At 43.6% G+C, this 26,582-nt stretch overlaps 1 protein-coding gene across 2 annotated transcripts; it reads left to right on the top strand.

Moving 5' to 3' along the window:
• Positions 1-1,967: 1,967 nt before the first annotated feature.
• tafa1a (TAFA chemokine like family member 1a) lies at positions 1,968-25,990 on the top strand. Of its 2 annotated transcripts, none has more exons than XM_027006989.3 (6): positions 1,968-2,429; positions 3,332-3,461; positions 22,036-22,173; positions 24,657-24,781; positions 24,982-25,043; positions 25,357-25,990. In XM_027006989.3, exons 2-5 carry the CDS (start codon positions 3,332-3,334, stop codon positions 25,006-25,008), a joined length of 420 nt encoding a protein of 139 aa, XP_026862790.1. In that variant the 5' UTR covers positions 1,968-2,429; the 3' UTR covers positions 25,009-25,043; positions 25,357-25,990. The 2 variants fall into 2 exon arrangements, with proteins under 2 accessions (XP_026862790.1, XP_026862789.1); XM_027006988.3 differs by having other exon boundaries at positions 1,970-2,429; positions 22,033-22,173.
• The last annotated feature ends 592 nt before the right edge of the window (positions 25,991-26,582 follow it).

Raw genomic sequence — 26,582 nt, 5'->3', positions numbered from 1 at the left:
ATGGACGTGTTGGTCCTCCCTCAGCTTTTGCTATCAAAATAGACCATATCACAAATTAATAGCTTAATTACTTAAAAACTAAAACTAAGCTTTGGCTCAACTCTTGCAGTAGAGCTCAACCCCTTTACTCACTGGCAGTTTTAAGCTCATTTTTGAACGATTTGTACTTGTTCACTTTAACACTAGGTATCTGAAATTGTCCACATAGCACAATGATCATTCAGAATTCAAATTGAAGCAGACACTTGGGAGAAGACATCCATTCACATCCAGGATTATTTGTCCATCATTTAGGTTCCATTTGAGCTCATTTAATACAGAAGAAAATGTCAAAAAAACATAAAACGCCTTTGATTTTTTTGGTGTATAATGTGTCTATTGATACTGGAGATTGATTTTCACTCATACTCTGCATTCTCTGATTCACCAGGGTCCTGTGTAATAAATTGAACAGTTTTGAGCATATACATGAAATCACCAAATATCTACACAATGTTTTCCACTAGGTGTCCTACACTTCTCCAAAGGGTCCCTAAACCTCTCCAATGCAAACAAAGTAATTAATCACTATATATCAACTTTGCATGTTTCTTTTTGCCAAAACATAACAGTAAGTTACTTTAGTAAGTTCCACAACAATATTGGTTTAATACCATCATTGTTGGCATCATTATGGGAAATACCGTACTAGCTACTACGACTATACTAGCTAATACTGTAAATGCTTGAGAAAATACTGTAAATGCTGTAATACTGTAAAGAAATAGTATACTTTATCATTTATACTTACGATTTGTAGCAGGATTACGAATCTTTCCAGTAGTGAATGGAAACATCCAATGATTTGATATGCAAACATTCTATGCTAGCAGCTAAGCTAATCGATGCTAGCGGTCAAGCTAGTCCATGCTAGCAGCACTCAAACAATTCCACATAAACTTCAGCTAAAATAAGCGTCTTCCTTTCCATGATGTCCAAACATATTGGCAAAATCATCAAATCAATCTTATGGTTTCGCCAAACAGCGCCAAACCAATGCGCTATGCTATCTGCTAACAACACTGAAGCACTGACAGTATACGGCGCGCATACCTTTAAGAACCTGCCTTCTTTTGACAAGGCATTTAATTTACCAATGAGGAAATGTTTGACTTAACTATATTTAAAGTGCACATTTTGATTTTAGAGGGCATATCTAGCAATCATATGTTTTGTATTTATATATACATTGAACTCTTCATATATAACTCTTCATTATATTGCCTAAAGGAATTTAGGCAATGCCTGCCCTCAGAACCCTTCTCCCCAAACATATGATATTTGGCAACAAATCTGTGACATCTCTTCTAAACATCCTTGCTAATGCTGGCCGTATTAGGTTTGGACATATTATGGACAGGTAAGTTAATATATTGCAGAACATGGAGAAGCTCATACGGACAGATGCATATAAAAATGTTCCTCCCCCAGGCTATGATTTGACATTTAGATTCTAACTTTACATACATACAGAGAATACCATTGATTGTGAAGAAGATGGGAAGAGAAAGATGCGGGAAATGCGAATCCTGGCAAAACCAAACCAAAATTGAATCCAGTGTAAAGATTAAATGTCAAGGGCAGCATTTTGTAAAGTGTAAAGTACAAGTGAAATAAAAGAAGTTATGCAGTTAAGTGTGAAATAGATAAATAAATTATTTTGTCTCTCTTGACAAGCCAATGTCACGTTTTGAAAGTCACGCAGTCACAGTGGATGAAAACAAATCGTTTTTTCACTTTTCTGCAAAAAAAGCCCTGGATCAGACATTCCTACCTAAAGACCGAGAGGGAGCGACATCGTGTGTGTGTGTGTGTGTGTGTGTGCGAGAGAGAGAGAGAGAAAGAGAGAGAGAGAGAGAGAGAGAGAGAGAGAGAGAGAGAGAGAGAGAGAGTGTGTGTGTGTGTGTGTGTGAGAGAGAGAGAGAGAGAGAGAGTGTGTGTGTGTGTGTGTGTGTGAGAGAGAGAGAGAGAGAGAGAGAGAGAGAGAGAGAGAGAGAGAGCGAGCGAGCGAGCGAGCGAGCGATAGTCCCCAGACCTGCTCTTTCTTCACATGTGCTTAAATGTGAAGCAGAAAATCATGGTCGCGGCTTTTCTAGTGAAATAGCGCTTCAATGGTGACACTAAAGGGATTCCGGTCCTTTAAATGACAGCGACACCTTTTCCAAGCTCTTTTTAAATGTTATATAGCAGTGACAGCACTGCCCTCTTTCACTTGAGATTTCGCTCATCGTGTACTTGAAGAAAGAGCGGGCTAAGCAGGCTACACACGAGGGAGCTGTGAGAGTTCATTTAGGAAAACAGAACTAGGACAAGGGGATATTATACAAGTTCATAATGGATGGATTAACAACGTGTTGAGTCCCTTCTTTGGTTGCTTCTAGATAACACAGGTAAGAAAATATATTTTGTGATTGATTTGTTCCCAAATCCTGTATCGCTGTATCGTTGAACGGTTAGAAAGGTGGACGTGGTGTGCGGCGTTTAAACCTGAGAGAACGAGGTTCGGTGTATCATGTAGTTTTTTAGGACCGTTATGTCGGAGCATTGGTAAGGATGAATTCAGATGATTTCAGAGAAAGCAGGAGAAGGAGAGTCGGTTAAAGACATGCTCGACGTGGGTATGCGTTTTGTATCACAGAACTGCGGTTGTGCAATTAAGTTCCATGAAGTAGTTTCTTTTTCTGAGTTTGCGAAAAATTATATTACAACATATAAAAAATTGTATTATATAACTTTTCCCACATCATATATACTTTATTGTTATCTGCAGTCACACACATTTAGCTGCAAGCTGTTTGGAAAAAAGTCACTTTGATGTAAATTTGTGCTAAGACAGAGAGGAAGAGGCTTAAAGATTGAATCGGGAGGGAAACTCTATCTATCCCTGAACTCAGAATGACAAATAGGATAGAACAGATATGATTTTTGCAGCTGGAGTCGTTTATAAATTCGAGCACATTTAGTTGGTGTAGAAAGTTGATGGGTAAAATACTTTCTATAGCAAAAGCTACATTACTGAAGTGTGTGTGTGTGTGTGTGTGTGTGTGTGTGTGTGTGTGTGTGTGTGTGTGTGTGTGTGTGTGTGTAGGTGGACAAAACAGGATACAGTATGTAATGCATTAGTATGAGATGTGGGAGAGATGCAGAGACAGGATGAAAAAAAACGAGAGTTTCAGAACGATACAGACAGAAGTACCAAAGAAAACAGATACGAAAATCTGTATATGTGTGTCTGTCTGCGTGTGTACGTGTGCGCATGTGGATGTGCACGTGTGGGTGTATGTCTCTGCAGATGAGTGTGGGGATGTCTTGGCTGCTGTGGGTGTGGATCAGTGTGACAGTCATGCTGGTGTGTGATGCCACCTTCTACGAGACAATACAGCAACACCTGGCGCCTCCTGGAACCAACATTCAGATCCTTGGTGAGTCTGGTCCTGCCTCGTCTCACGCCGCACCCTGGGGCTGCTGAAGTTTGCTGAAGTATCTCACTCCTCTGCTTTAGCTCAACATCCAATTGTTTTCTCTCTGAATATCAGCGTGACATATAAGAATAGGTAGCAACACTTTACAGTACACAGCCATGATTACAAAGTCGAGCTACCATTAGTTACACTGTAATATACTTAGTAACAATGTGCAACAATGTATTGATATCTTGTATTTATATAATACAAGACAGAATATCGCAGACTAGAGTGAATGCATCTTATGAATACATTGTAACACATTGTTACTCCATACGTTACACTGTAGATTGTGATGTAGCGTGTGATGTAGAGTGTTTCTGAACTATTTTATTCGTTCTAGCAGCAGTGTTTCAACATAAAGGCAAACTCTCTCTCTCTCTCACAGACACACACACACACACACACACACACACACACACACACACACACACACACACACACACAGCCACACACACACTTGCACGCAGGTGCTGAACATCTTGTTACGGCGACTGCACAGTTGCGCTCCCTCAAGGTTTCGGCTGCGTGGCTTGACCTCAGTGAGAGCCACCACAGACTCCAGAGTGCTGCTTTGCATTGGCCAACCACGTGAAAACACCGCGTGGGTGGCGAAAAGCCATTCATAGCTGCCATGATTAGACTGCTATTTAGATGGCATCTTTGCTTCGCTTGTGTGCAAGTGGCGGATGCACTGTGGCCGGGTGGTTTGAAACACAAACGAGAAGACAAAAGTGTCTGTACAATGTAGGCACAAAGGAGATGGAGGACGTATCGAGCTTCTGCTCCTCTTTATGTCCTTATCATCTAACAGAGTTATTTGTCTTGGCTTGTGGCAGGTGGTAAGTATAGGCATCACAGGAGAGGAGTATAGCTATAAAAATAGCACAGGGATGATGTATCCCAGACTGCATCTACATCAGTGGTGATCACAATGACTGTATTTATAACAAGATACATAATACAATCTATCTGTAAATTTAGCTTGATCAGTATTATTTTCACTGGTTCTGACATTTTTGTATAGAATAATTATGCTTCTCAATCACCAAAGAATGCCCAGGAGTGCTAAGACCTGACTAATGCAGTGATGTAACTTGGGTAATTACAATACTATACAGTCCTAATGATTGAGAGAATTAAGAATGGAGATTGCAACAATAGCAGAGTACTCCAAATGCCTGACATTATGGATCTTCTGTACAGATCGCGACATTTGTCCAGTATATTGCCTCGCACTTTAGTAGCTTCTCTTTGGTGCCTCATTTGTTATGGAGCTGAAACACTGCTTGTAACCTCACACCTCAAATTGAGAGGGCTAATAGCAAATGCAGCCGGGACTACTCACGTTAACTGATCCAGCCTGAACCACTTTACTGGGATTGGATCCTCAATTGGAATTGATTTTATACCTCATGCTTTAGATGAATTATATCACTCTTGTTGCACTAAGTATCTTATTCCTTTCTCTGTTCTAATAAAAGCCCCTGTTTTGATTTCCTCTGCAGCTACACACATACGTTGCCTGTGGTTCTGAAATGCCTATTGAAATCAGGGGCTCTGGGAGCGGCATGGCGACAGTGCACAAATGGGAAGCCTCAGATGCTGTCTTATCTGAGGCCGAGGTGAAATGAGCCATTTCAGGGAACGGAAAATATTCCATATAGGGACAATGTGTGACACCCAGTTACTTCCGGGCTGAGTATGTTTGCACAAGAGATTTCGGCAGCAGTAAAGCTGGGTAACAATGTTGATGGACCTCAGCACAGATTGAGCTTTTATGAGCTTTAGCGATGCCATGTAAAATGACATTCGCCTTTTGGTGCTAGAGGAATGAATCACTTGAGATTGTGTTTAAGTGCCCATATGTTATTCTAAAATGGAAGAATACGGCAAAATTTAGGACATCTGTGACATTCTAAAAAACGTAGATTCCTAAAATCTGCAGAAAGATGGGCATGTATTTCTAAAATATTATTCTTTGAGACATGGACGTTGATAAAGAGAGACAAGAGAAGACTAAAACTAAAACTAAAACTAAAAAAAAATTCACATGTTCCTGGTGGTACAAATTACTTGAATTTGGTCTACTATCAGCCAAGCTGGGAGCTTATGTGGTGCGTTTAGGTGCTATTGTGACTACTATGGGCTGGCACCATCATGCCCTAAACACCTCAGACAGCAGTTTCGAAAGGGTGTGTGTGTGTGTGTGTGTGTGCGTGTGTGTGTGTGCGTGTGTGTGTGTGTGTGTGTGTGTGTGTGTGTGTGTGTGTGTGTGTGTGTGTGTGTGTGTGTGAATGCACTGAGTGCTTTGAGTCTGTTGGATTGGCCTGGGTATCAGGCCTGACAGGTCATGAATTGTAAGTGTTTGGGTATTGGGCCTTTCATCAAAGTCATTAATGTAACTGTTGACCAAAACAACTTCAGGAAATAGCTCCAGCAAAAAGTGGAAATATGGTGTTTCCTTGTAGTTTTTGGAGTGAGTTGAGATCATTTGGATGTTCTGATTTTGTTTAAAGAAGTTCAGAACAGTTATTAAGAATCTGTTGTTTCTACATGAATTTCCAGAGAGACCACTGAAAACAAATAAGTAGTTTATGGAATTGTAGCTTTCATTATAAAACCATGGAAAGTTTGGGGGTGGAGATACAGTAAATGCAGGTGAAGAATCACTGTCAGAATTGAAAGGGAGAAAAGGTGAAAAACAGGTCAAAGAGAGTCTGTTAAAAATGGAACAAAATACCTCAGTCACAAATTCTGTTACAGAAAAAGAACATTTGCCTCTATTACAGTAATAGAAAATATTGATTCTGTTTTCCCTCTAATGATTGTGTTCCTTCTTGTATTGTATTTCAGTTTTATTGTCTGTAACAGCTTGAAAATTTTTTTATGCACCATTGAATTCATGTGAGAATAGGCTGTAAGTGACTTCATGCTGTGAGATTTGTCTTTTGTAGCCCTGTCATACTTTCTTATTTCCCATCAGCCATGTTTCCACTGACTTTCCAAGTGCAATGTAGTTCATACATCAAAACATCAGGCCTAGCTGCTCCAGAGCCTTTCGCTGGACAGTAATACAAATGGGCACATAATTGTCCACTGGGGTTGGGCCTGCATGTGTTTGGAATTCACTTGGCAATGTGCAGGCTTGAGCTCAACTCAGAAGGCCTGCAGTAGTGCGTTTCCTACCTGCAGGGAACGGAATAGATGATTGTGTGTGTGTGTGTGTGTGTGTGTGTGTGTGTGTGTGTGTGTGTGTGCGCGCGTGTCTGGAGGAGGAGGGGGCCTGAGCAGAAGACAGAGAGGGGAGAGAGGGAGGAGAGCAACGAGGGGAGGGAGGGAGGAAGAGTGAGCATCTCCGTCCGCAGATGTTCTGCCGGCTGTTCCGCCAGCCCGAGTCTCAGGCGGGCAGATGAGGGCGAGTGAATCATGAGAGCTGGTCTTTATTCGCTGTAGACAGAAGCAACAGGACAGAGCAAATGTTGTTTTTCATGCATGTGTAAGCACCGTATTTTACTGTCATGAGTTTGAACTCTGCAGATGTAGGAAATGTTCTTGTCTTGGCCAACCATGACCGGAGTAGACCTTATACACACACACACACACACACACACACACACACACTCACACACACACACACACACACACACACACACACACACACACAAAGAAACAAACACACACACACACACACACACACACACAGAGATACAGACAGTTATCTCTAGTAGACAACAGAGCAGGAGCTGAAATAAATGCATTCCGGGGAAGCCAATATATCTGCTGTAAAATTCGCTGAAATCTATAAACGATATTGTTTCTTTGAATTGTTGGCTCCGTGTTTTAGGGGTTCACCTGAGTATTGGTATGTTGAAGGCAGTGGAGAAGACATCATTTAATCTCTTGGCCCATCCGTTCCTCAGTTGTTGGTATGGCTTGTTGCACAGTTGTCCGTAGCTGAAGACCGTAGGCAACCTTCTAGGATGGTGAAGATATTAAACATTTCTTATCATTAGTGACTGTGTGCATTAGTAAAGATCTCAGTGGGATTGCACAAATAACACTAGATCAATACGGTGCTTCCCTTTTGACCACAACCACAGCGCATAATAGTGTGTAGTCTGTTTTTTTTTTAATCAGATGCTTTTTAGAGGCTTTGAGCAGCTCAACTAAGATGTTTATGTCTGTATGACATTTCACCCATTTTCTCATTTGCTCACTTTTTTATTCCCTGCCACTTCTGAGTGTAGTAGGTGTTTACCATCATTATCACCAGTCTGAGAGGATAAAGGCCTATAATGCACATGAAGCCAGGGGTGGTGTATCTTAGACTGGGCTGCTGCTGCCAGCCAGTTTTGACACATTGTACAGCTGGGATTCAGACCTAAAAATGAGTTGGAGCCACCACCAATGTCTCTGATGTTCAGTCTAGTAGTCTTTTACTGGTTTTACTAGTGTCTTTACCGCATCTTCTTGGTGTCCTCCATTGCCAGTATAGTACAATAGTCATTATATGACTCTCTCTTGCAATTCTTTTGCTAGTCATTTAAGCTTTCCAAAGCTTTTGGGCTATGAACATGAGTATAAACAATTCAGCTCCCATGATTTATATTCTTTATTCACCAGATGTTCCTTTCATTCCTCCAGCACACACAGACTCCTGCAGAACACTCTGCTTTGTTGGTGTGCTGCTGTTGCATCTGAGAGAAAAGCCTTGCAAACCCAGTTCATCTGGGCACCTGCCGCTAAACGTGCACGAGTAAAATTTTCCACTATGACTTGAGGAAACATCTGATATAGGGAAAAGGAAATGTTGCTCTATTTTACAACAGGAATGTTGCATGAGAAGCGAAGGCGTGTGTTGCCTTGTAGGGGCCAGCCGAAGGCCCCCATAAACCGTCAGTGTCGTGCAGCCTTCCAGGGAGACACACAAGTAGTGCTTAATGGGTCTTCAAACGTCAGCCCAGGGCAAAAGTTCTGAGCTGAACTGGGGGTGGAGGTAGGCGTGGGGGTGGGGGTGAGCGTGGGGCCTGCTGACTGATGCGCTTGTTCAGGCCGCCCACCGTGTCCGAGGACTTTTGTGGAAAAAAACACCTTTGACAGAATCAGGGCCCAAGAAGAGCTGCCACATCTCCCCTGTCCTGGTTTGCATTAAATACGTCAGGGCCGTTAAACAGGCCGCAGAGACTTGCCGCTTCTGTGGGCCGCGCTCTTCACTGAGCTAGGGCACACGTGTGCGTCCGCACCCACAGCAAAGGGAGCTTTTGTCCCCGTCTTCTGATCTTCTGCAAAACAAAGGTAGTCCGCCTACATGCACTCTGGCCCGCGCTGACAGTTTAATAGCTTTATATAACAGAGGTCCTGAAGGCACATTATTTTGGCAGGGATGCGGGTGTCCATCTCTAACTCTTCCATCCATCTTTAGTGACAGTGGCCACTTCTCTGTAAGAACAAGGCCTGACTCGTGCAGGTCTGGCCCTGGGCTCTCCTCTATCTGCCGCATGTCACTTTCTGTCCCCCGATATTCACTCTCTCTTTCTCTCTCTCTCTCTCTCTCTCTCTCTCTCTCTCTCTCTCTCTCTCTCAATCAATCATTTTTCTCTAACCTCATGAGACTTGCTTCTTCCACATCCTGAATAACCGGAGACCATATGATCAACACTTCTTGTCATATCAGGCAACCTTGTGAGGTTAATCTAACATGCTGAATTTGGATAACCTAAGAAACATCTTGTTTACCTTTACACAAACAGTAAAGAACCATTAACTATGGATTGCGAAAAATAAAAATTTACGTATAAATCTGTGTGTGCACATGTATATATGTCCCCTTATTACTCACCTCACTGGCAGTCATACATCACACTGCTATCATTTCTCTTTTGTTCATTATTCCATATTACTCTTCCAAGTGTTTGAATATTGCAAAACCTTTATATATTTAATATGATGTGTCTTTTTATTTATCTGTACATAGGGGGAAGGTATGTTGGTGTTCCAGCACCCCAACAGCAACAGTGAAACTGATCTCTAATTTATTTTGTTATAACTTTATTATGTTATAACTTTATTATAACTCTAATTCAGTGAACAAGAGCTTTGTTTTTTTTTTGATCCTCTGAAAATCTGGTCAGAATGGCAGCGCACAGAGACACAACTAGTGTTGCATAGCCAAACAACCTTATTGCTTTGTTGGAGTTGCAAATGTGTTCGTTTTCAGAAACAAATGTTGACAGCTCCAGAATTAGAATGAACGCAGTCAGTTGTGAGAGCGGGTGTTGTTCCACCTTAAAATCCAACCATCTCGAGATGGAAATGCAACATATCATTTGTGAGTAAGAAAATAGTCCTTCTATGATTTATGAATCACAGAGGTGGCTCCTGAAATCACACAGTGGGCCAACAGCCGGGTATTGGCCTTTATGCATTATAGCAATGCTCTCATGTTTTAGAGAGAATATGAAATGGCCTGTCAGTGTGTAAACTTTTCAGAGCTGAATTTAGAAAGCAAAGTGCATTAAGCAGCTGAAGGACACATATGACAGTCATCGATTTAAAAGGAGTGAAGACTGAATCTTTGTTAGGAGATATGAGGCTTTAAATGTGCATCCTCAATCACTGCTCAAGGAGAATTGCCTACGTCTCCCAGCATGCACCAGGGTCTGACTTGGCCACTTGCTTTATTTTTCTGGGTTCTGCTTGCCACATCTGTGGGTGGGAAATTTGACCCTGCCTGTGTGCAGCTAAACATCCCTTCCTGCTGGCTCAATGAATAATTCAGACTATGTAACACAAGCATACTTGTGTGTAATTGTTTAAACAGCAGGAATAATTGAAGAATCTACAGGCTCCGGTTGGGAAAAATGGATTTTGGTTGCCTACAGCTTAATTGATTACACTCCACTCGGTCATTTCACACTGCCGACTGCTAACAGCCGGCAACTTCCAATACAATCACCATGCATTAATAAACATGCCAGGGTAGGCCAGGAATTTTCCTGGGGCAACTGCGTCCCATCTCCCCCTGCAGCAGTGGAGGTAGCAGCGTGGGCTAATTGTTTGCATGCTTAAGCTAAAAGCTATCAACCAAACGAATAGTGGCGATCAATCAAAAAGTGCTGCGCTGCTAATGGAAGAAACAGTCATCTTTGGTGGGGAGGTGAATCTTATCTGATGAGTATAACACAAGATCTGTCACAACTCATGGATTTAATGGCTATTTTCTTTGTACTCATCATTCACTGCCTGATACATTTACTTGTTAAATGTCACAATTCTCTATAGAATGTGTCGATAGAGTGTATCAGTGCTGCGTTTTGCACAGTTTTCATCTGCATGTTGTTCTTTGAAGTAGATGTCTATTTGGGCTAGGATTTGGGATGTTTGTGGAATGTGAGAGTACTCTCGTATGAGAGAGTGCTTGTCAGGCCTGCTTTGTCTTATCTCATGTCTGTAAGAGGGGAAAAAAGCAGGCAGGAGTGTTTGAGAGCGAAAGCCCTCCAACAAAAGTCCTTCCACTGGCCCCCATCGGTAATAACCCCATATTTGCAGTATGCTATAGAAGTGGTCTCTTTTAAAGAATGAGAGGGCCACAGAGAGAGACAGGTCTTCAGGCAATCTTGCTCTACTGAGTCATACTGAAGTCATACAAAGACTACACAGACCTTTTCAGAAAGTATAGAACTTAGCCCCAAAACTGCTCCGCGGGGCAAACTTTGCTGGAGCCCCTAAGATCTCTTCCTTTTTCTAAAGCACTGTTTGTTCAGAACAGAGCTTACTAAGATCGACAGGGCAAACAGCAGGGAGATAAGTGACTCTGCCTTCACTGGCTGGCAGTGTGGGGTTGGCATTCGAAGACCTATCAGAATAATACTGGATAGTAAGTGAACACTGAATACATTCTGGACTCAACACAAAGATATTCAGATTGCACAAGAGACATTACCAAGTTTTATTGAAAATGTGTATATCATTAAGTCATCCGAGATAATGTGAATTAAGTGAAGCCATGAAATAGCTGGGCTTGAATTAAGACATATTAATTTGTTTTTCTTTCCCCAGGCTGTGTGAACACTAATCTTTGTAATGAGAGTTAAATTGGCCCAGTGTGATTCAGGCCTCATTGTGCACGCATCACTGGGAGAGCACAGAACCCTGCACCACTAAAAGAATCGCACAGCATCTCACAGGCATCACTGGGAGAGCACAGAACCCTGCACCACTAACAGAATAGCACAGCATCTCACAGGCATCACTGGGAGAGCACAGAACCCTGCACCACTAACAGAATAGCACAGCATCTCACAGGCATCACTGGGAGAGCACAGAACCCTGCACCACTAACAGAATCGCACAGCATCTCACAGGCTTTCACAGATGTGCATTTACATGCTTATGAAAATGCATGCACTTATGACTAAACATGCATAAGAAGTCCATATGAGGTTCATCAATTGTTTGGTTCCTTTCTAATGCATCAACCTGTTTGGTATTCAGGAGGTCTGATCAGAACAGAATAATATTCTTGTATGCTGTAGGGCTTGTGTATGATGTAAATCTGTAAAGGTTTTAATGTTTAGTGTTCCTTTGTCAATCTAGTCACTGCCTGAATCAGTTTTTGAATCAACAGATTTTGTCCTAACTAGAAATGAGCCTGTTGCTTTCAATCACAACACTGGATGTCTCTGTTCTTTTGAGCAGGCCAAGTTAAAAGTCACTGTGATAGTTATATTTGATGGCCTTGAATCTGCTCGAAAATGATGGCCCATGCTCTTTATAAGGGTGAGAGGGGCCATCAGTGGCTATGGATTGCAGATGCAGTCAGTTAAATTGCTAATTACTGTTTGGAGATAGAATAGAGTAATTTCTATATATATAATGTGTGTGTGTGTGTGTGTGTGTGTGTGTGTGTGTGTGTGTGTGTGTGTGTGTGTGTGTGTGTGTGTGTGTGTGTGTGTGTGCACGGTTGTATGTATGTCATCAAATCCTTTCATGGCATCATATGGAATCCTTTCTTTAACTGATTATGTATTCTTTCAGTCTGAAAGTCTTAAGGGAGATATCGCAGAATGAATCACCATTACCTTATTATATCAAAGTCTATTTAGAGGTTTTAATTGGGTCCAGAAGTGAGGGCAGTATCATAAATTAGCAGGCTAATTAAGTTTTTGTGCATAATTAGGAACTTGGTAGTAGCTGTAGGTGTCAGTAAACAAAGGGGAGCATATATACCTAATACAAAAACCACGTGCTCACACACACCCAAAGTGTTTGCAAGTTATACGTTAATGAACCAGTTAATGAAAACAGTAAACTCAATCTGTATCCACTTTAGGTTGAACTTTTAACGAGAAACATTTTTAGTAGACGCTCAAAATGATGGCTTCCGGCACCAGCTGTGAAAGCGCTGGTGTACAGCGCAAGGTGTGTGAAGGGTTGCTCAGTAAAGAGATGGCGACCACGCCTCACGCTGCTTACATTTCTAAGCCCAGGAAAGAGTGAAGAGGCTATTTGGTGCTGTATTTCTGAGGATGATGGATGAAGCCGGGAGTTTTTAGTACTCGGGTTCCCAGCCGACTTAGTCGTCCCAAACAGCAGAGTCAAACAGTCCATTACATTTAGATAAGCTTGTGTCTCAGTAAACAAACGGAGTGCTCAGCCCACCTCGGCCTTGGATAACGCGAGGTGTACGTGCTTTATTCTGCTCATATGCACCAGAGCAAATCGAGTTTGCCCGTTTGGCAAGCTCTCATGTCTCAGTTCCACATGTATGTGGGCTGAAACCCCCTCACCGCATAATTGTGTTTGTCTGAAACACTTTTCCGCAGCGTTGAGGGGAAAATTATTCAGGCTGTTGAGTTTATGATGACGCCTCTCCACGAGTCCCATCACGACCCCAGCGAGGCGCTGAAGCACTCATAATTACTGCGGACAGCTAGGAGCCGCAGCGTGGGGAAGAGAGGAACCGGGTCTGGACGCCCACCACACCTGGCCCCGCCACACACTGCTGCCTCCTCTGGGGAGCAGCGAGCTTCCACAGGGGGACGGGCAGAAAGTTCACGCCGGAGGAGCGAAGATGGAGCCCTGGAACAGCGATTAACGCCCAAGCATGCCTGAGCACGGGGCGTGCACACCCACGATACTGCTGCGCCCACCTGTCGGTGTATGACAGAACGTGTCTTATTCTTTCACTCTCTCACTCCACATTCTGGAGTGTGACTCTTTCTCTCTCTCTGCCCCTCTCTCTCTCTGTCTCTCTCTGCCTCTGCCGGCATTCCACGCCGCTGATCCCCTGCCCCGTTACTTGAGGTCACCTGCGAGATTGCACGAGCGCCGGCTTTCCGAGGCATCTCCGCACCCAGTAGCTGCCGCCGCGTTATTTCCTCGCAGGGCGGCCTTCCCTAAGGCCCCGCGGTGGAGGCTGAATATGATTTCACGCCCCAGATCAGCCGCGCAGTCAGCGGTGTGTTGCTTCATCTGCCCTTCTGAATGCAACAGCGTGCTGACGGGCTTTGAGCGAGCACATATTGATAGGGTCGAATATACTGCCTGCGGGATCTGGTCTCAGCTCTCTCCTTCTCTGTGTCTGGCTATGCCTCCATATTCCTCCACTCCCTCTGTTCTTCTCCCCCATCTCCCTCTGCTCATCCCACTCTAAAATCAGCACAGGCGTCACGTACCGGATCTGTGGTCCTCTCTTTCTCGTTTTCGTTTGTTTGTTTGTTTGTTTGTTTGTTTGCTTACTTGTTTAACGAGTCTCCCTCGGCGGACTGGCTCTCTGCCTCGTGTGAGGACGGCGGTGCTGAGAAGCATGTGTGGTCTTTATAAAACCTCTCGTTCCTTTGTGTTGCATGCAACCGGCTTTCTCAGGCTCGTAACTGATATTTGCTGCACTCATGTGTGAAGTGCGCATATTGGGGAAACAGTAACTGAATTCATTTGAAAGGGCAGAGTTTCTCAGTTCAGATCTCCCCTGCTGCAAAGAGTCACTTACATAATAAATTACAGACACATCACGAGTGCCAACAAAATGCATCTACGTAAAAATAGTCTTTAAAGTTGTGCTATTACTAGGAAGATTACAAAGTTTGAGCATGGTAGTAGACTTTAAATGGTAGGTGGGTAGACAAGCAATTATATTCCTCTTATTTATAAGTAAAGTTACAGGCTGTGTATTACTTTATGTCACTGACAGATAATCCTTTGCTTGGATTCTGGAAGCAAGTAACACAAGCACCGATCAGGCTGGAACCAGCTGCAAAACATGACATCCACAACCCCTGACACATGAACATACGGCTTCCACAATTTTAGGTACACAACCCTAACGGCGTGAACACACACACACAAGCTACCTCCAGAGCCCTCAGGCTTACGATTGAGAAATAATTGCACAGTTCATAACCATGGAGAGCGCTCAAAACCCTCTTTGATAAATAGGCTAAGCTTCAGGCTCAAGCAGCTACAGTAAAGATTATCAATGAATAGAAAAATTGGCCGCCCTCTAAAACTGGCACGATGGCTAAGTGTGTTAAATATAATTGTACGAACATACAGTTACCTGTTACCTGTCTAAGGGGCATTCAGGGAACTCTTCGGAATTATTGAGCATTTTCAAATAACTGAACTACATTAGCCGTTACTACAGACGTAAATTTTGGCCACTGTCATTTGTCGCGTCAACCTTCATAAAGCATGTAACAATTTTTCCACATCTATATAAGGATACTAAAATAATAATTCTCACTATTTCTACATATAGGAGCATACTTTTATACATGACCTGTTCAGGGCCAGTAGGCCCTCTTCCTTTGAGAACAGGCACCCAAGCAGCACTAGTCCAATATAGCTGATATAAGAGAACTGTCATTCTGGACCAAGATTATGTAATGTGTTGTCTACCATAGGGCTGTGTGATACGATTTCATGATATGAAATATTGATTTTTTTTCTGAGGCACTGATTTTTTTGTAAGGCATTGGAATAAACTCTTGAATATTTTAATAAACTCTAAAAATATATATTTTTAAGAACGTCATGTATCGATGAACACGTTTAATTGACGGAATTACAACCTTTGGAATTGATGCATCAGTTAGAATCAATTTATTGTTGCAACACACCTAGTCTACAGTACACTGTCACTGCTCCCTGAAGCGAAATGTTCATCTTTAGAGAAAAAATGTATGTAATCACCTCTGCTGGGTTTGGTGTGGTGTGAGGAACATTGTCAGGCTTTAAGAAGGTCTAAAGGACAGGGAAAGCAAAGATACTCCCGTGCCTTCAGACGTCACGGGCAAAAACTACAGGCTGCAGTGCACTGTGTTGCTCCGCTTATTAAAGCACATTGCCCTTAGCTGTATGGGAATAGACAAGACATTTTTATTGATTTCAAAAAAAAAACAAAAAAAAACAACAAAAAAAAAAAACAACAAGACGGCAGTGCAGGAGAGGAGAGAAATCCACACCAGGAAGAGTCTGGAGAAATTCACCTCTCTGTGCCTTTGAGGGCTTTAAGAATCACAGATGACCTTGTGCGTGTGTGTGTGTGTGTGTGTATGTGTGTGTGTGTGTGTGTGTGTGTGTGTGCGTGTGTGTGTGTGTATGTGCGTGTGCGTGCGCGTGCGTCCATGTGTGCGTGCGTGCGTGTGTGTGTGTGTGTGTGTGTGTGCATGTGTGTGTGTGTGTGTGTGTGTGTTTAGTCCACCAGTAGTAGGCTCTTTGGAACATATGTATATCTGTGCCTCCTATTCTATTTCCCCATGCAAAATTCCTTACACTGAATCAGGCCATTCTCAGAGCCCTGAACACCAGTGCTCCACTGGACTGACATCAGCTGATGAGATACAAGAAGAAGGAGAGAGACAGAGAGAGAGAGAGTGAGACAGAGAGAGAGAGAGAGAGAGAGAGAGAGAGAGAGAGAGAGAGACAGACAGACAGACAGACAGAGCGATCCCAATGCTCCATAAAACTTTCTCGAAGTCTTCAAAATCATAGCCAGCTATGTGACTGCAATGTGTTCTTTAAAAAAGTAAAACCCAGTTCCATGTCATTATTGACCTTGAATCCTCAAGCATACTGTAGCGCCCTGATTCTTTGACATCTCATTTTCGGCAGTGTTTTACTCGCCTGTATGTGCCCGTGGAGTGGTGGCAAGCTCGTCCCTCCAGAGGACTGCTAATGGTCCGAGTGTTCTGCGATCTGTGGATGGAGTAGGCCCAGCTGTAATGGACGTGGACAGCAGCTCCTGGACAGATGATGCCTCTGCCCTTATCGTCTCAGCGATCATCCCTGTCTCCTCTGGAAATGGGTTTGATTGTGAGAAACATCAGTCACGCGTGCTGTGCTCCCTCCATCTCATCGGAGACAAACTTGCTGTGAGGGTTGTGCCAGAGCAGCAATTCATCAGCAAGCTGGTGCCCATTTCACTTTGCTCCCAGGGGAGGAAACACTGGTGTGTGCACCGCGAGCCCAGGAGGATAAAGCGGTGCAGACCGATGTGCAGCAGCAGTGGAGTTCCAGGGTGTGTGTGTGTGTGTGTGTGTGTGTGTGTGTGTGTGTGTGTGTGTGTGTGTGTGTGTGTGTGTGTGTGTGTGTGTGTGTGTGTGTGCGTGCGTGCGTGTGTGAGTTCCATCTGCAGACTCATTAGCTGCTATTGACAGAGCTGTTGACAGTGCTGTCAGACTTCGCCACAGTACACAGAGGGATTGAGCTCTCGGTCAGACTGTGGTCACCTTGACAAAACCTTCAGCTCCACTGAGCCACACATGGTCCACTTTGTGACACAGGAGCGGTGTCACTTTCTTGACTTGACTCAGCAAAATCGGCTTATTAACAGTCGGCTTAGGCTAAATAACGTGGAAGTTGATCAGGAAATGTGTGTGCGTGTGTGTGTGTGTAAGTCTAAGTCTTTGGTTACTGAAGATAGGTTAGGGTTATGCATAAGTGTAGCTACAGCATGTGTCAGTGTGTGTGCTGCTTAGCAGGTGGCAGTTCAGCCAAATGTCTCCCTCACCCCGAGTGAAGCTGTTTAAATTGAATGTCAGCTCAGAGCCTCGGTGCAGTCGTGGCGTCTGTGCGCTGAATCCCGGAGGAGTCCCACCACCTCTACGCACTCCAGCTGGGAGAGGGACTGGCGCGATTTACCAGCCCTGGATTTTGTTTCTCCCTGCGTTGCTTGTCACTGCATTCATAAAGGGAGGCCACCCTGCCCCACCTCTCAAGTTCCACACACCGAGCCCAGTTTATGTATTCAAGGACAGAGCCGTACAGTGCATGTTGATGCGCTGTTGATTGTGTTTTGTGGGTCTGGTGTGTTTGATGGAGAGAGCTGCAAGAGCAGGAGTAGTAGTGTAAATTATAGTCATATGCATGCAATAATATCCTTGGGCTGCTAAGGAAAAAATGAACCTTCATTGGCCTCCAGTGGAAACTTACATTGCACTGTTCTTACATCTATTAGTCTGAAACAGTGGCTTCAGCTCCTGTGCCACACATAACAGCCCTCCTCAGGACTGCTGCCTTACTCTCCGAGCATGACATATGCTGAACTATAACTGTGTCAGGCTCCTGTCCCACTGGGCGTCCGAGGACCACCGCTTCGGCGCTGCAGATGAAAGCTCAGGTGCTAAGCCTAAATCACTAGCGCAGTGTCCCATCTATGTGGATCTGAAGGACTCGGAAGGACTGATGATGTCCTACATTCGTAATATAACTCCTGATACCTTCACTTTTAGTTTAAAAAAAGGCCTCATCTCACCTGTTCCTGACCAGCAGCCAGCATGGTACTCGCTGTTCATCTGTGACTGTGTACCAGAACAGCTCGTCAGCTCTGGTGAGCGGACTTATTTTAACAGCAGTGATGGAACAGCATGAAACGAAGCAGCAGAGTTATAACTTCAGGTGCAGTAACCAGAGGTCTGGCTTCAGAAGGGAGTCCTACATTTCGAAATTCCTGCCTTTGCCCTGGAACGCTAGTTAAAGCGTTTCACAGGAAAGATGGGCGACGAGCTTGCAACACCAGATAAAGCATTTAAATGAGGCAGATGTGTTACGAGTACAACTCTGTCTAAAACAGTGCCCCGTATGGGAAGGTGTTTCAAAGGAGGCCGTAAATCAGAGTTTAAGAGATGACACACAAATGTAAAAAAGTCTCACACCCACTGGTCTGAAATCCTAAAGATGAGATTTCATCAAGATATTCTCAACTGTGCGTTCCATGTCCCATATTCCGAGGCCCAGTGTACGCCAAGTGATTCTGTTAATAAAACCTGGTAAGCAAGTTGGAAATGCACATTTCTTGTCAGTGGCTAAATGCCCTGAAGCACAAAATGATTTGTGCAGCTCTGTATCAGAAATATTCAGTTGAATTTGGCAGCAAAATCTGGTAAACAACCTTCGGTGGCCTGCTATCAAAATATAAAATACCCACCAAAAAAACGCAGTGTGTGGCCAAAAAAAAAAAAAAAAAAAAAAAGTACCGTGTTTTGACGATGTTAAATCGTTTGGCCCAAATGTGAAGTAATACATTCTGGCAGCAGCATGATGCTCAGCATGGGCTGGAGAGCGCTGTGGAACATGGAGGGGGCAGTGTTCTGCTGTGAGAACTCCTTGCCAGCAGGTTCTGAGACTCCTGTTATGACAGAGGATCAAACAGACACAATTATTGAAAGTGATTTGATGACAGCCTACTGTTACTGCGTACTCCTTAGCAAATATGGCGCAGGTCCATTTAAAAGCTTCAGCCTGTACCCCTGCCCGCCTTTTCAGACACTTTCAGCCTCCCTGAGCAAATCTGCTACTGCCTTCATTTCCTCACTTCCTCTATTATCCGCTGATCTGTGTAGCCTTGTATTGTAAACCAATGCACCTGTTTTCAGCCTTATCCGAAACATCGCATTGTGCTCCTCGCGATCCTGCTATGTTATTTCTATCAGTAGTATTTTATTACAACGCCTAGTGATCCTGTACAATTCAGAATCTTGAGGAGTCATCGCCGCATAACAACCGCAAGCAGTCGACCGCGTTAACCTTACAGAGCGCAAGCCCCTTGGCCCCAGTTCTTCTGTGTTATTCTTACTTGTGAAGATTTAGAGCAGTCATCACAAAACAGATGCTGTCCTTTCCCACGCATCATTATCAGGACATGGCTCGCAGGCCGTGCTTGCCATCCAGCTGTCTGCCTGCAACCGTGGAGCAGGTACTTGCGAGTCAGTGCACAGCGCGGCAGGGTGGATGGCTGGTGCCGTGACCCCTGCTGTTGAGCCCACAGTTCAAGTGAAAAATGAGATTTGGTCATAAATTTCATAGATGCAGTATAAGAAACCCCAACTAAGACAGCGCAAATGAAACAGCTCCAATGGGAGCCGCCATACTGGGTAAGACCCATCTCTGCTCTACAAGTCAGCATCTAACTTTGAAATGTGAGCTTCATGTGATGTGCAGCTCACATATATGAGCATTAAAGATCAGGCAGGTGAAAGGAGAAGCACAGAAGTGAGCAAGGCCCTGTGGTTTGGTCGGGGCACGCTGTGAGGCTGAGGAAGAGAGGAAGATGAAGCACAAAACACAGCACAGCTCTGCTCAGTAGGGACCGATAAAACGATTGGTGTTCATGTTTCGCTTCATGTTTCACTTCATGCTCACACACACACACACACACACACACACACACACACATAGAAACACACAATGATGCACACCCTTAACTGACCATAAGAGCTGCCCTTGTTCTCACGCTCAGCAAAGTCAGTGCAATTGGAGCACTTCACGTCATGTTTAATGTACCGAATAAGAGTGTGTGCACACAGTCTACCAGGGCGACAGCACTGGGCCCTGGAGTTCAGCAGTCGTCTGTCCCTCAGTCACACAAAGGATATGAAAAGCAATCACTCCCTTACATGGCTCTGAGATGTCCACTGTCACAGTTTTTTTAAATATTCATAACCTTTCGCATACGCCTTTAGAACAGTCAGCGGGGTACACTATCTCTCACATTCCCTCACAATTTCTCTGACTGGGGCTCGGATCCCCCCCACCTTCTCCCTGTTTTGACTGACTTCACTCTGGAGTTAATGAAAGCCGTAAGCCTGCTGGAGAAGTGGAGACTATTTACATTTTTATTGATTTCTAAAAGTACATTTAACAATGCTTATTTTCAACTTCTCCTCTGAGAGCCCCTATCTCCTATTTGCTTGGAGAGAAACGTGCATATGTTTCTGTCAAGAAGCTGCTTTCTCACTCTATATTTTTATCCCTGCCTGCAGATCAAAGCAAAAAACTAGGCCTGTAATTAAAACTGCGCATTAAAGAAAATAAACCCCTGTGTATTCTGTCTGAAGCCTCACTGCTTCATAATTAATGGAGAGTTAGCTCAGGCAACTCTGTGTCCTCGTTGGATTCCCCGCCGTCTCCTGCTCCTGCTGCTTCTGTCTTCAGTGTTCTGCCCTCTGCTCCTCGTAGGCAAACCGTGCCTTCAGCTGCGGGGACCAATCCACTTCCAGTCGGTTGGAATCCTGGCAAGCGGTCTCAGTGAATGGCTCTGATGTGTGGCCTTCACCGGCGTTTGTGTTTAATTGATTATCTCACTATTAGCCGTACAGGGAGTATTAGATCTTCGGCTGGATGTGGCCTGGGCGAGGAGCTTCGAGACGTTTGATTCATCTGATACTGGAACTTCTTTTCTCAGTCATGTGCAGTGCTACACGATGTATCTGTTCCCTCTCTTTCTCTCTGTCTCTCTGTCGCTGTCTCTCGCCCTTCTGTGACTAACTGCTCCAAACGATGTTTCTTTCTGATGACACAAGCCATGACCGCAGGCTGGCAGAGTAGTGCCACATGTCAAGCGGGACTAACCTGAGGGCATGCTTCGCTCCATCTCTCCATGCCAGGGACTCAGTACGCACTCCCAACTGCACACCGGCACTGATGAGCGTAATGCCATTGATTGAGGAGCTTGCATCTCGACACCCAGCGTAGCGTGCAGTTTAAGTGGTGTTCCTGAGCCCCGCATTCTGTGCGCATGTGGATGTGTGGGGTCCCCGAGGCTGACGCACCGGAGCGTTTGGTAATCACTCACTCGCAGTGCGCGACTGCGGGGCCTCGGTCTTTACATGCTCTTTCTGTCTCTCTTTTCTCTCTCTCTTTTCTCTCTCCCTCTCTTTTTCTGTCACTCTCTCACTCCACTTTCCTCCTCATTAATGCACTTTTACACGATAGCAGCCCGCTTCGGGGTCTCTCATCTCCGCCACGACACGCACACTCCATCATTCTTTCTAAGTGCCGCAGCCCCACGCTAACCGCGGGGGATATACCTTAATCTACCCAGTTTCCGGACTGTCGTTTGAGGACTTTGCACTCTTCTCAGTTCTTATGACCTGCAGAGTAGCGATATGACTACTGGGTAATGCACTTTAGTGATGGCGTAAGACTAGCCCGAGACATCGTATGAGGAATGACAGCGAGGTGGGAGAACAGACAAATTGTCTCAGAGGTTTGATGTTTTTTATTGATCTGCCCTTCTTTTTGACAGAAGGAGGGACATGTGAGGTGATTGCCGCGCACAGATGCTGCAACAAAAACAAGATTGAAGAGCGTTCCCAGACAGTGAAGTGTTCCTGTTTACCGGGCAAAGTGGCGGGGACCACCAGGAATAAGCCCTCCTGTGTGGATGGTGAGTGAGTTCAGTTGCAGGGTAAAACACGCAGTGCCACCTAACACTTCCCAGGCAGGGAATCAGACATGTTGGTGCGTTAGCAACTGGGTTTATGCTTAAATGCAGCCAAACTCCAACCAAACTGATGGTGAGTTGCTGGCCCAGCAGGGATTTGGCTCTTTTTGGTTCATGCACATTAAGCCCAGTGTGGAAACAGTGCGCAGCATTAGCCGCACTGAGCACCTTTTTGTATGTACTGTTGAGCTTGAAATAAATTCACAGTGTGAAGGTGTCGTCATTTATCTTGCCATGATTGGACGTGTTGTGCTTAATTGATTAATGAAATCCATGACATTACACCAAACAATAAACAAAACCCCACTAAACTTTGGTCCAAAGCACAAGCACAAGTCCAGAGCTCAGAAAACGCTTCCTGCCGTGGTCTGGATTTGAGCAGCATCAGAACAGACACCATCACACCCAAAAACAAGGACAGAAAGTGTTGAGCAGTGTTTGAGCAGGTGCTGTCGCCCTCCTGTAGCTCCTCGTCCCAGAAACCCGGTCGTGCTCGGGGCTGCTCGTTATTACCACTATGTCCTTTTGACAAATGATGTGCTCCAAGCAGCCACTGCGAGGGGAACCTCAGCCTCAACCCCTGGCAAAGAAGTGCCAACTGAAAAGTACCTCACTCACATTTGACTCCTGCTTAATGATCTGGCTACTACACCAGCCTGTAGAGACCAACTAATTACTGTGCTTGCTGTAGGCTGGATTACATGCTCATGTTTGCTTTAACTCTAGTTCTCTACTGCTGGGCATTGTAGTGTGGGTGGTTATGATTTGCACATAAGCTGAGGTGATGGACATATCGAAGATGCACTGCTGCCCATTACGGGGAGTTAGCTAAGTGACGATGTCCTCTATCTCCTCTCAAAAATGGGTGCGGGTGAGACGAGGCTGGCGTCCCAGAATGGCAGCCGTATTGATGGCCACCACTGCTGCCTGTCAAAGGACTTTATGACATTGAGGACCATAGTTTATGTATGAGATGTTTTGTTTACTTTCTGGAGAATGAGGGCGAAAGATAAACTGAATTTTAATCAAAACGAGGAACACTTGCCTGAGGTGTTGCATTTATTGATATTTTTTGTGGTGAGCTTGCTCATGCTGAACCAGTAATGGATCAGTGGAAGAGCAGAAAAATGGAGGGTGTCACTTCAAAAGAGCAGCTGTAGATTTACCTACAAAATGTACAGTTTGAACCAAGAGAAGTTGGTACAGGATTGGAACGGTTCTCAACAAAGTTGAGCATTGCAGCAAGTCAGTGAAATGATGCCACATTGTAAAAAAATGGAGCTGATAACTTTTGAATTAATGGTGATTCGCACCCTTTCATGTTGAACTAAATAAACCAACCAGTAATGATAAGACTACTTTGTCTTTAGTCTGTAGCTTCCTCTCGTTTTTCTGTAGCGCATGTGTCTTATATGGCAGGTAGAAAGTACTGCAAAGTTTGTCATTGTTCAATTGCACTAAAACTACAATTCCGACTATATATATAAAACTATGAAACATTGGAAACTAAAATGCACTTTATTTTAAGAATAATAATAATCTGCCATAATGGATAAACTGAACTTAGTTAAAGTCTTAGTAATTATTATGCTGTTGTTACAAATGTCTGCATGATGAAAGTTTAAAATGCTCTTAGCATTCTGAGCACATCACTGGTACATTTTCTCTCACTGTGCCAGCACTTTTTCTGTGCATATAATGGCCTCAGTTCACACCATTTGAAAATGATCACACTTTCACACGACAAAGTGAAACTGATAGCTTTTTGTAAGGTTTACAATGTCAGTTCCTTTGACAAGCCTCCCGGTTGAACCATGTACTTAAACGGTATTTATGTCAATTTCGGCCTATTATTGGCAGCAAATCGGCCTGAATTATAGGGTCTGAGATATTAGACTTCTAGATGGCGCAGGATAAAATGGATTTAAATGAACAAATGGAGCACTTCACCTCAGTACAAGGCTTTTCACAATGTAGCATGCATTGCATTAAAACGACAACTTTCTGGAACCCCATCATAGTATATGCTATGATCATATAACTGCAGCCATTAATGATTTTTTCTTCACCATTTATCTGTAAGTTGATTGGGGGGGGGGGGGTTACTATAACAATGTGTATATAACTCTGAACCCATGGTGTCCAACTCTGTTTATGGAGGTCTACAGATTCTTTTAAAGACCTCTTTTAGACTGTATTACAGTTTGTAAACAAACAAAAAAACAGTCAAGTGAAATGCTAAGAGCACGGGAAGTGAAGGAAAACAGATAAGCTCAAATTTGCTAATGTAATTTGCATAGTGTCAGCTCCTCCCACTTTTAGTCGGGTATTAAATGGCTTAGCATCTTTGTCCGAGCTTCCTCTTTAATGCCTGAAACATATCTAGTTTGGGGCTGGTGATGTGTGACTGCAGTGTTTCTCCTCAGCCTCGATAGTGATTGGAAAGTGGTGGTGTGAGATGGAGCCTTGCCTGGAGGGAGAGGAGTGCAAGACTCTGCCAGACAACTCGGGCTGGATGTGCTACTCTGGGAACAAAATTAAAACCACCAGGGTGAGTGCTAGTTCATCTGCAGGCATTAGCTCCGAGAGATGTGGATTCCCACTGTATGCTTATAAGACAGCACTAAAAATGCTTTATGGGTCATTGTTACAGCAGTAAGTGCACATGAATGAAGTGTGGGGTGCACATGTTACATGTGCCAGACGAATTAAAAATGAATGTCTTAATTATGATTCGTGTGTGTGTTACAGAACACCCATCCATATACATCCTTGTAGCAATGGGTTCCATTCAGTGCAAAACAATCACAAAGGTTTGTATGTTCTATTAATGCCCTGTAACAAGGTCACTTTGATTAAATATAAAGGATGTGATTCAAAAATAAATAAATAATCATAATATTTATACAGCAACAAACCAATATTGATACTTGGTGTTATTTTTTTTATGCTCAAATTATTATTATTGGTCACATTTATATAGTATCTTTCTCAAACCCAAGGATGCTTTACAGACAGAAATCGGCTTCTACAATTAAATCACTCACACAGCAATGAGAAGCAGCAAATGGATTTGTTTTTGAGTAATGTTATGTTCATGTGTGCTTGTTTCATTTCTCATCTCAGGGATATAAGAAGATGAAATGGTGATACAAGAGGATGAAAACAAAGACCCCAATGGCAGAGGGCTGGTGAACTCTCACATGACATTACATTAGGGTCAGGTTTTTAGGCATTTGACTTCTGAAAAACAGTGCTGCCGTTTGGCTGACTGAGGAGCTCTTCTTGGCCTACAGACTCTTTGTCGTTGGATTATTTTATTGTTTCTGTCCATCTGAACATCTCCTTTCATGCTGTAAATGCTGGGTGATTTGAGACTTCTCATGTGTTGTTGAGTTCTCTTGTACCAGCTTTAGTTCGCCCAAAATTATTTTCTTCTGCGGGTTCCTGGGTGCTCCTTCTCCAGAGGGGGCTCACCTGACAAACTCACCTACAGCCATTCAAAAACATGAGCTTCTCATTCTTGTTGGAAGGAAGAACACATCTCTGGCTGAGTGGAGAAAAACCCTTGTCTGGCTTCCTTTCTTTACATGCACACTCAAACTTATCTGCCGTGACCAAAATGGATTTCTGAGATCTTGTGTAACATACATCTGTTTTCAGGCATTCAGTATTGTTTAACCACACACATTATTGTTTGTGTGGCAGTGAGAAGACACTAAAACTGTGTAAAAGTAAAAAGCCTGGCAGATGAAAATGACATGTTACAAGTGTGGTGTGTTGTGTGTATGTCTGAAACTACAGCTTAAAAAAGGCACAGTTTGAATGGCAAAAGTACAGTGAAGCAAAAGTATGAATGCTAACTTTTCTAGGTCCACTGCTGGTGTTGGTGAAGTTGTAGTCCGTAAATGAGATGATTTAGCTATTCCTTGGGTTCATTTACCTAATGATATATCGATGCAGCTTCATTCAGACCATATCTATGTAAAAATCCCTCAGACTCATTATATCAAAGCCAATGAGGTCTGATAGGAATCTGCTGCTGCGTGCAGATATAAAATACCATGACATTTAAATGCTCAATCAAATTTACATTCAGCTCTCTAGAACTTTGCCTTCATTAAACAGCTGTTGAAATGTGAATTTTTTTTTTTTTTCTTCTGGTCAACCAGTTACTATCTTCAATTTCAGATCAGCACATACAGCATAAATTCTATATAACCCTAGGGCATCTAGAAAAAGTTTGTAATTAAGTTTAAAGAAAGTTACAGTGCCAAATTAAAAATTTTCTTCAGATTTAGTCTGTAACTGTAACATTAATGTCACTAACAAACAGTAAAACAAATCCTATA

Source organism: Electrophorus electricus, chromosome 24, assembly GCF_041902795.1.
Source record: "Electrophorus electricus isolate QZ-2024a chromosome 24, ASM4190279v1, whole genome shotgun sequence".
Lineage (NCBI taxonomy): Eukaryota > Metazoa > Chordata > Actinopteri > Gymnotiformes > Gymnotidae > Electrophorus > Electrophorus electricus.
This window is presented reverse-complemented; position numbering and strand designations above follow the sequence as displayed.

Bases quoted from the DNA above. Each gene is read 5' to 3' on its own strand.
- tafa1a (XM_027006988.3), top strand. From the start codon at position 3,332: ATGAGTGTGGGGATGTCTTGGCTGCTGTGGGTGTGGATCAGTGTGACA. The intron at 22,174-24,656 runs GTGAGTGAGTTC...GTTTCTCCTCAG, and splicing joins TAAGCCCTCCTGTGTGGATG to CCTCGATAGTGATTGGAAAG. The intron at 24,782-24,981 runs GTGAGTGCTAGT...TGTGTGTTACAG, and splicing joins ACAAAATTAAAACCACCAGG to AACACCCATCCATATACATC.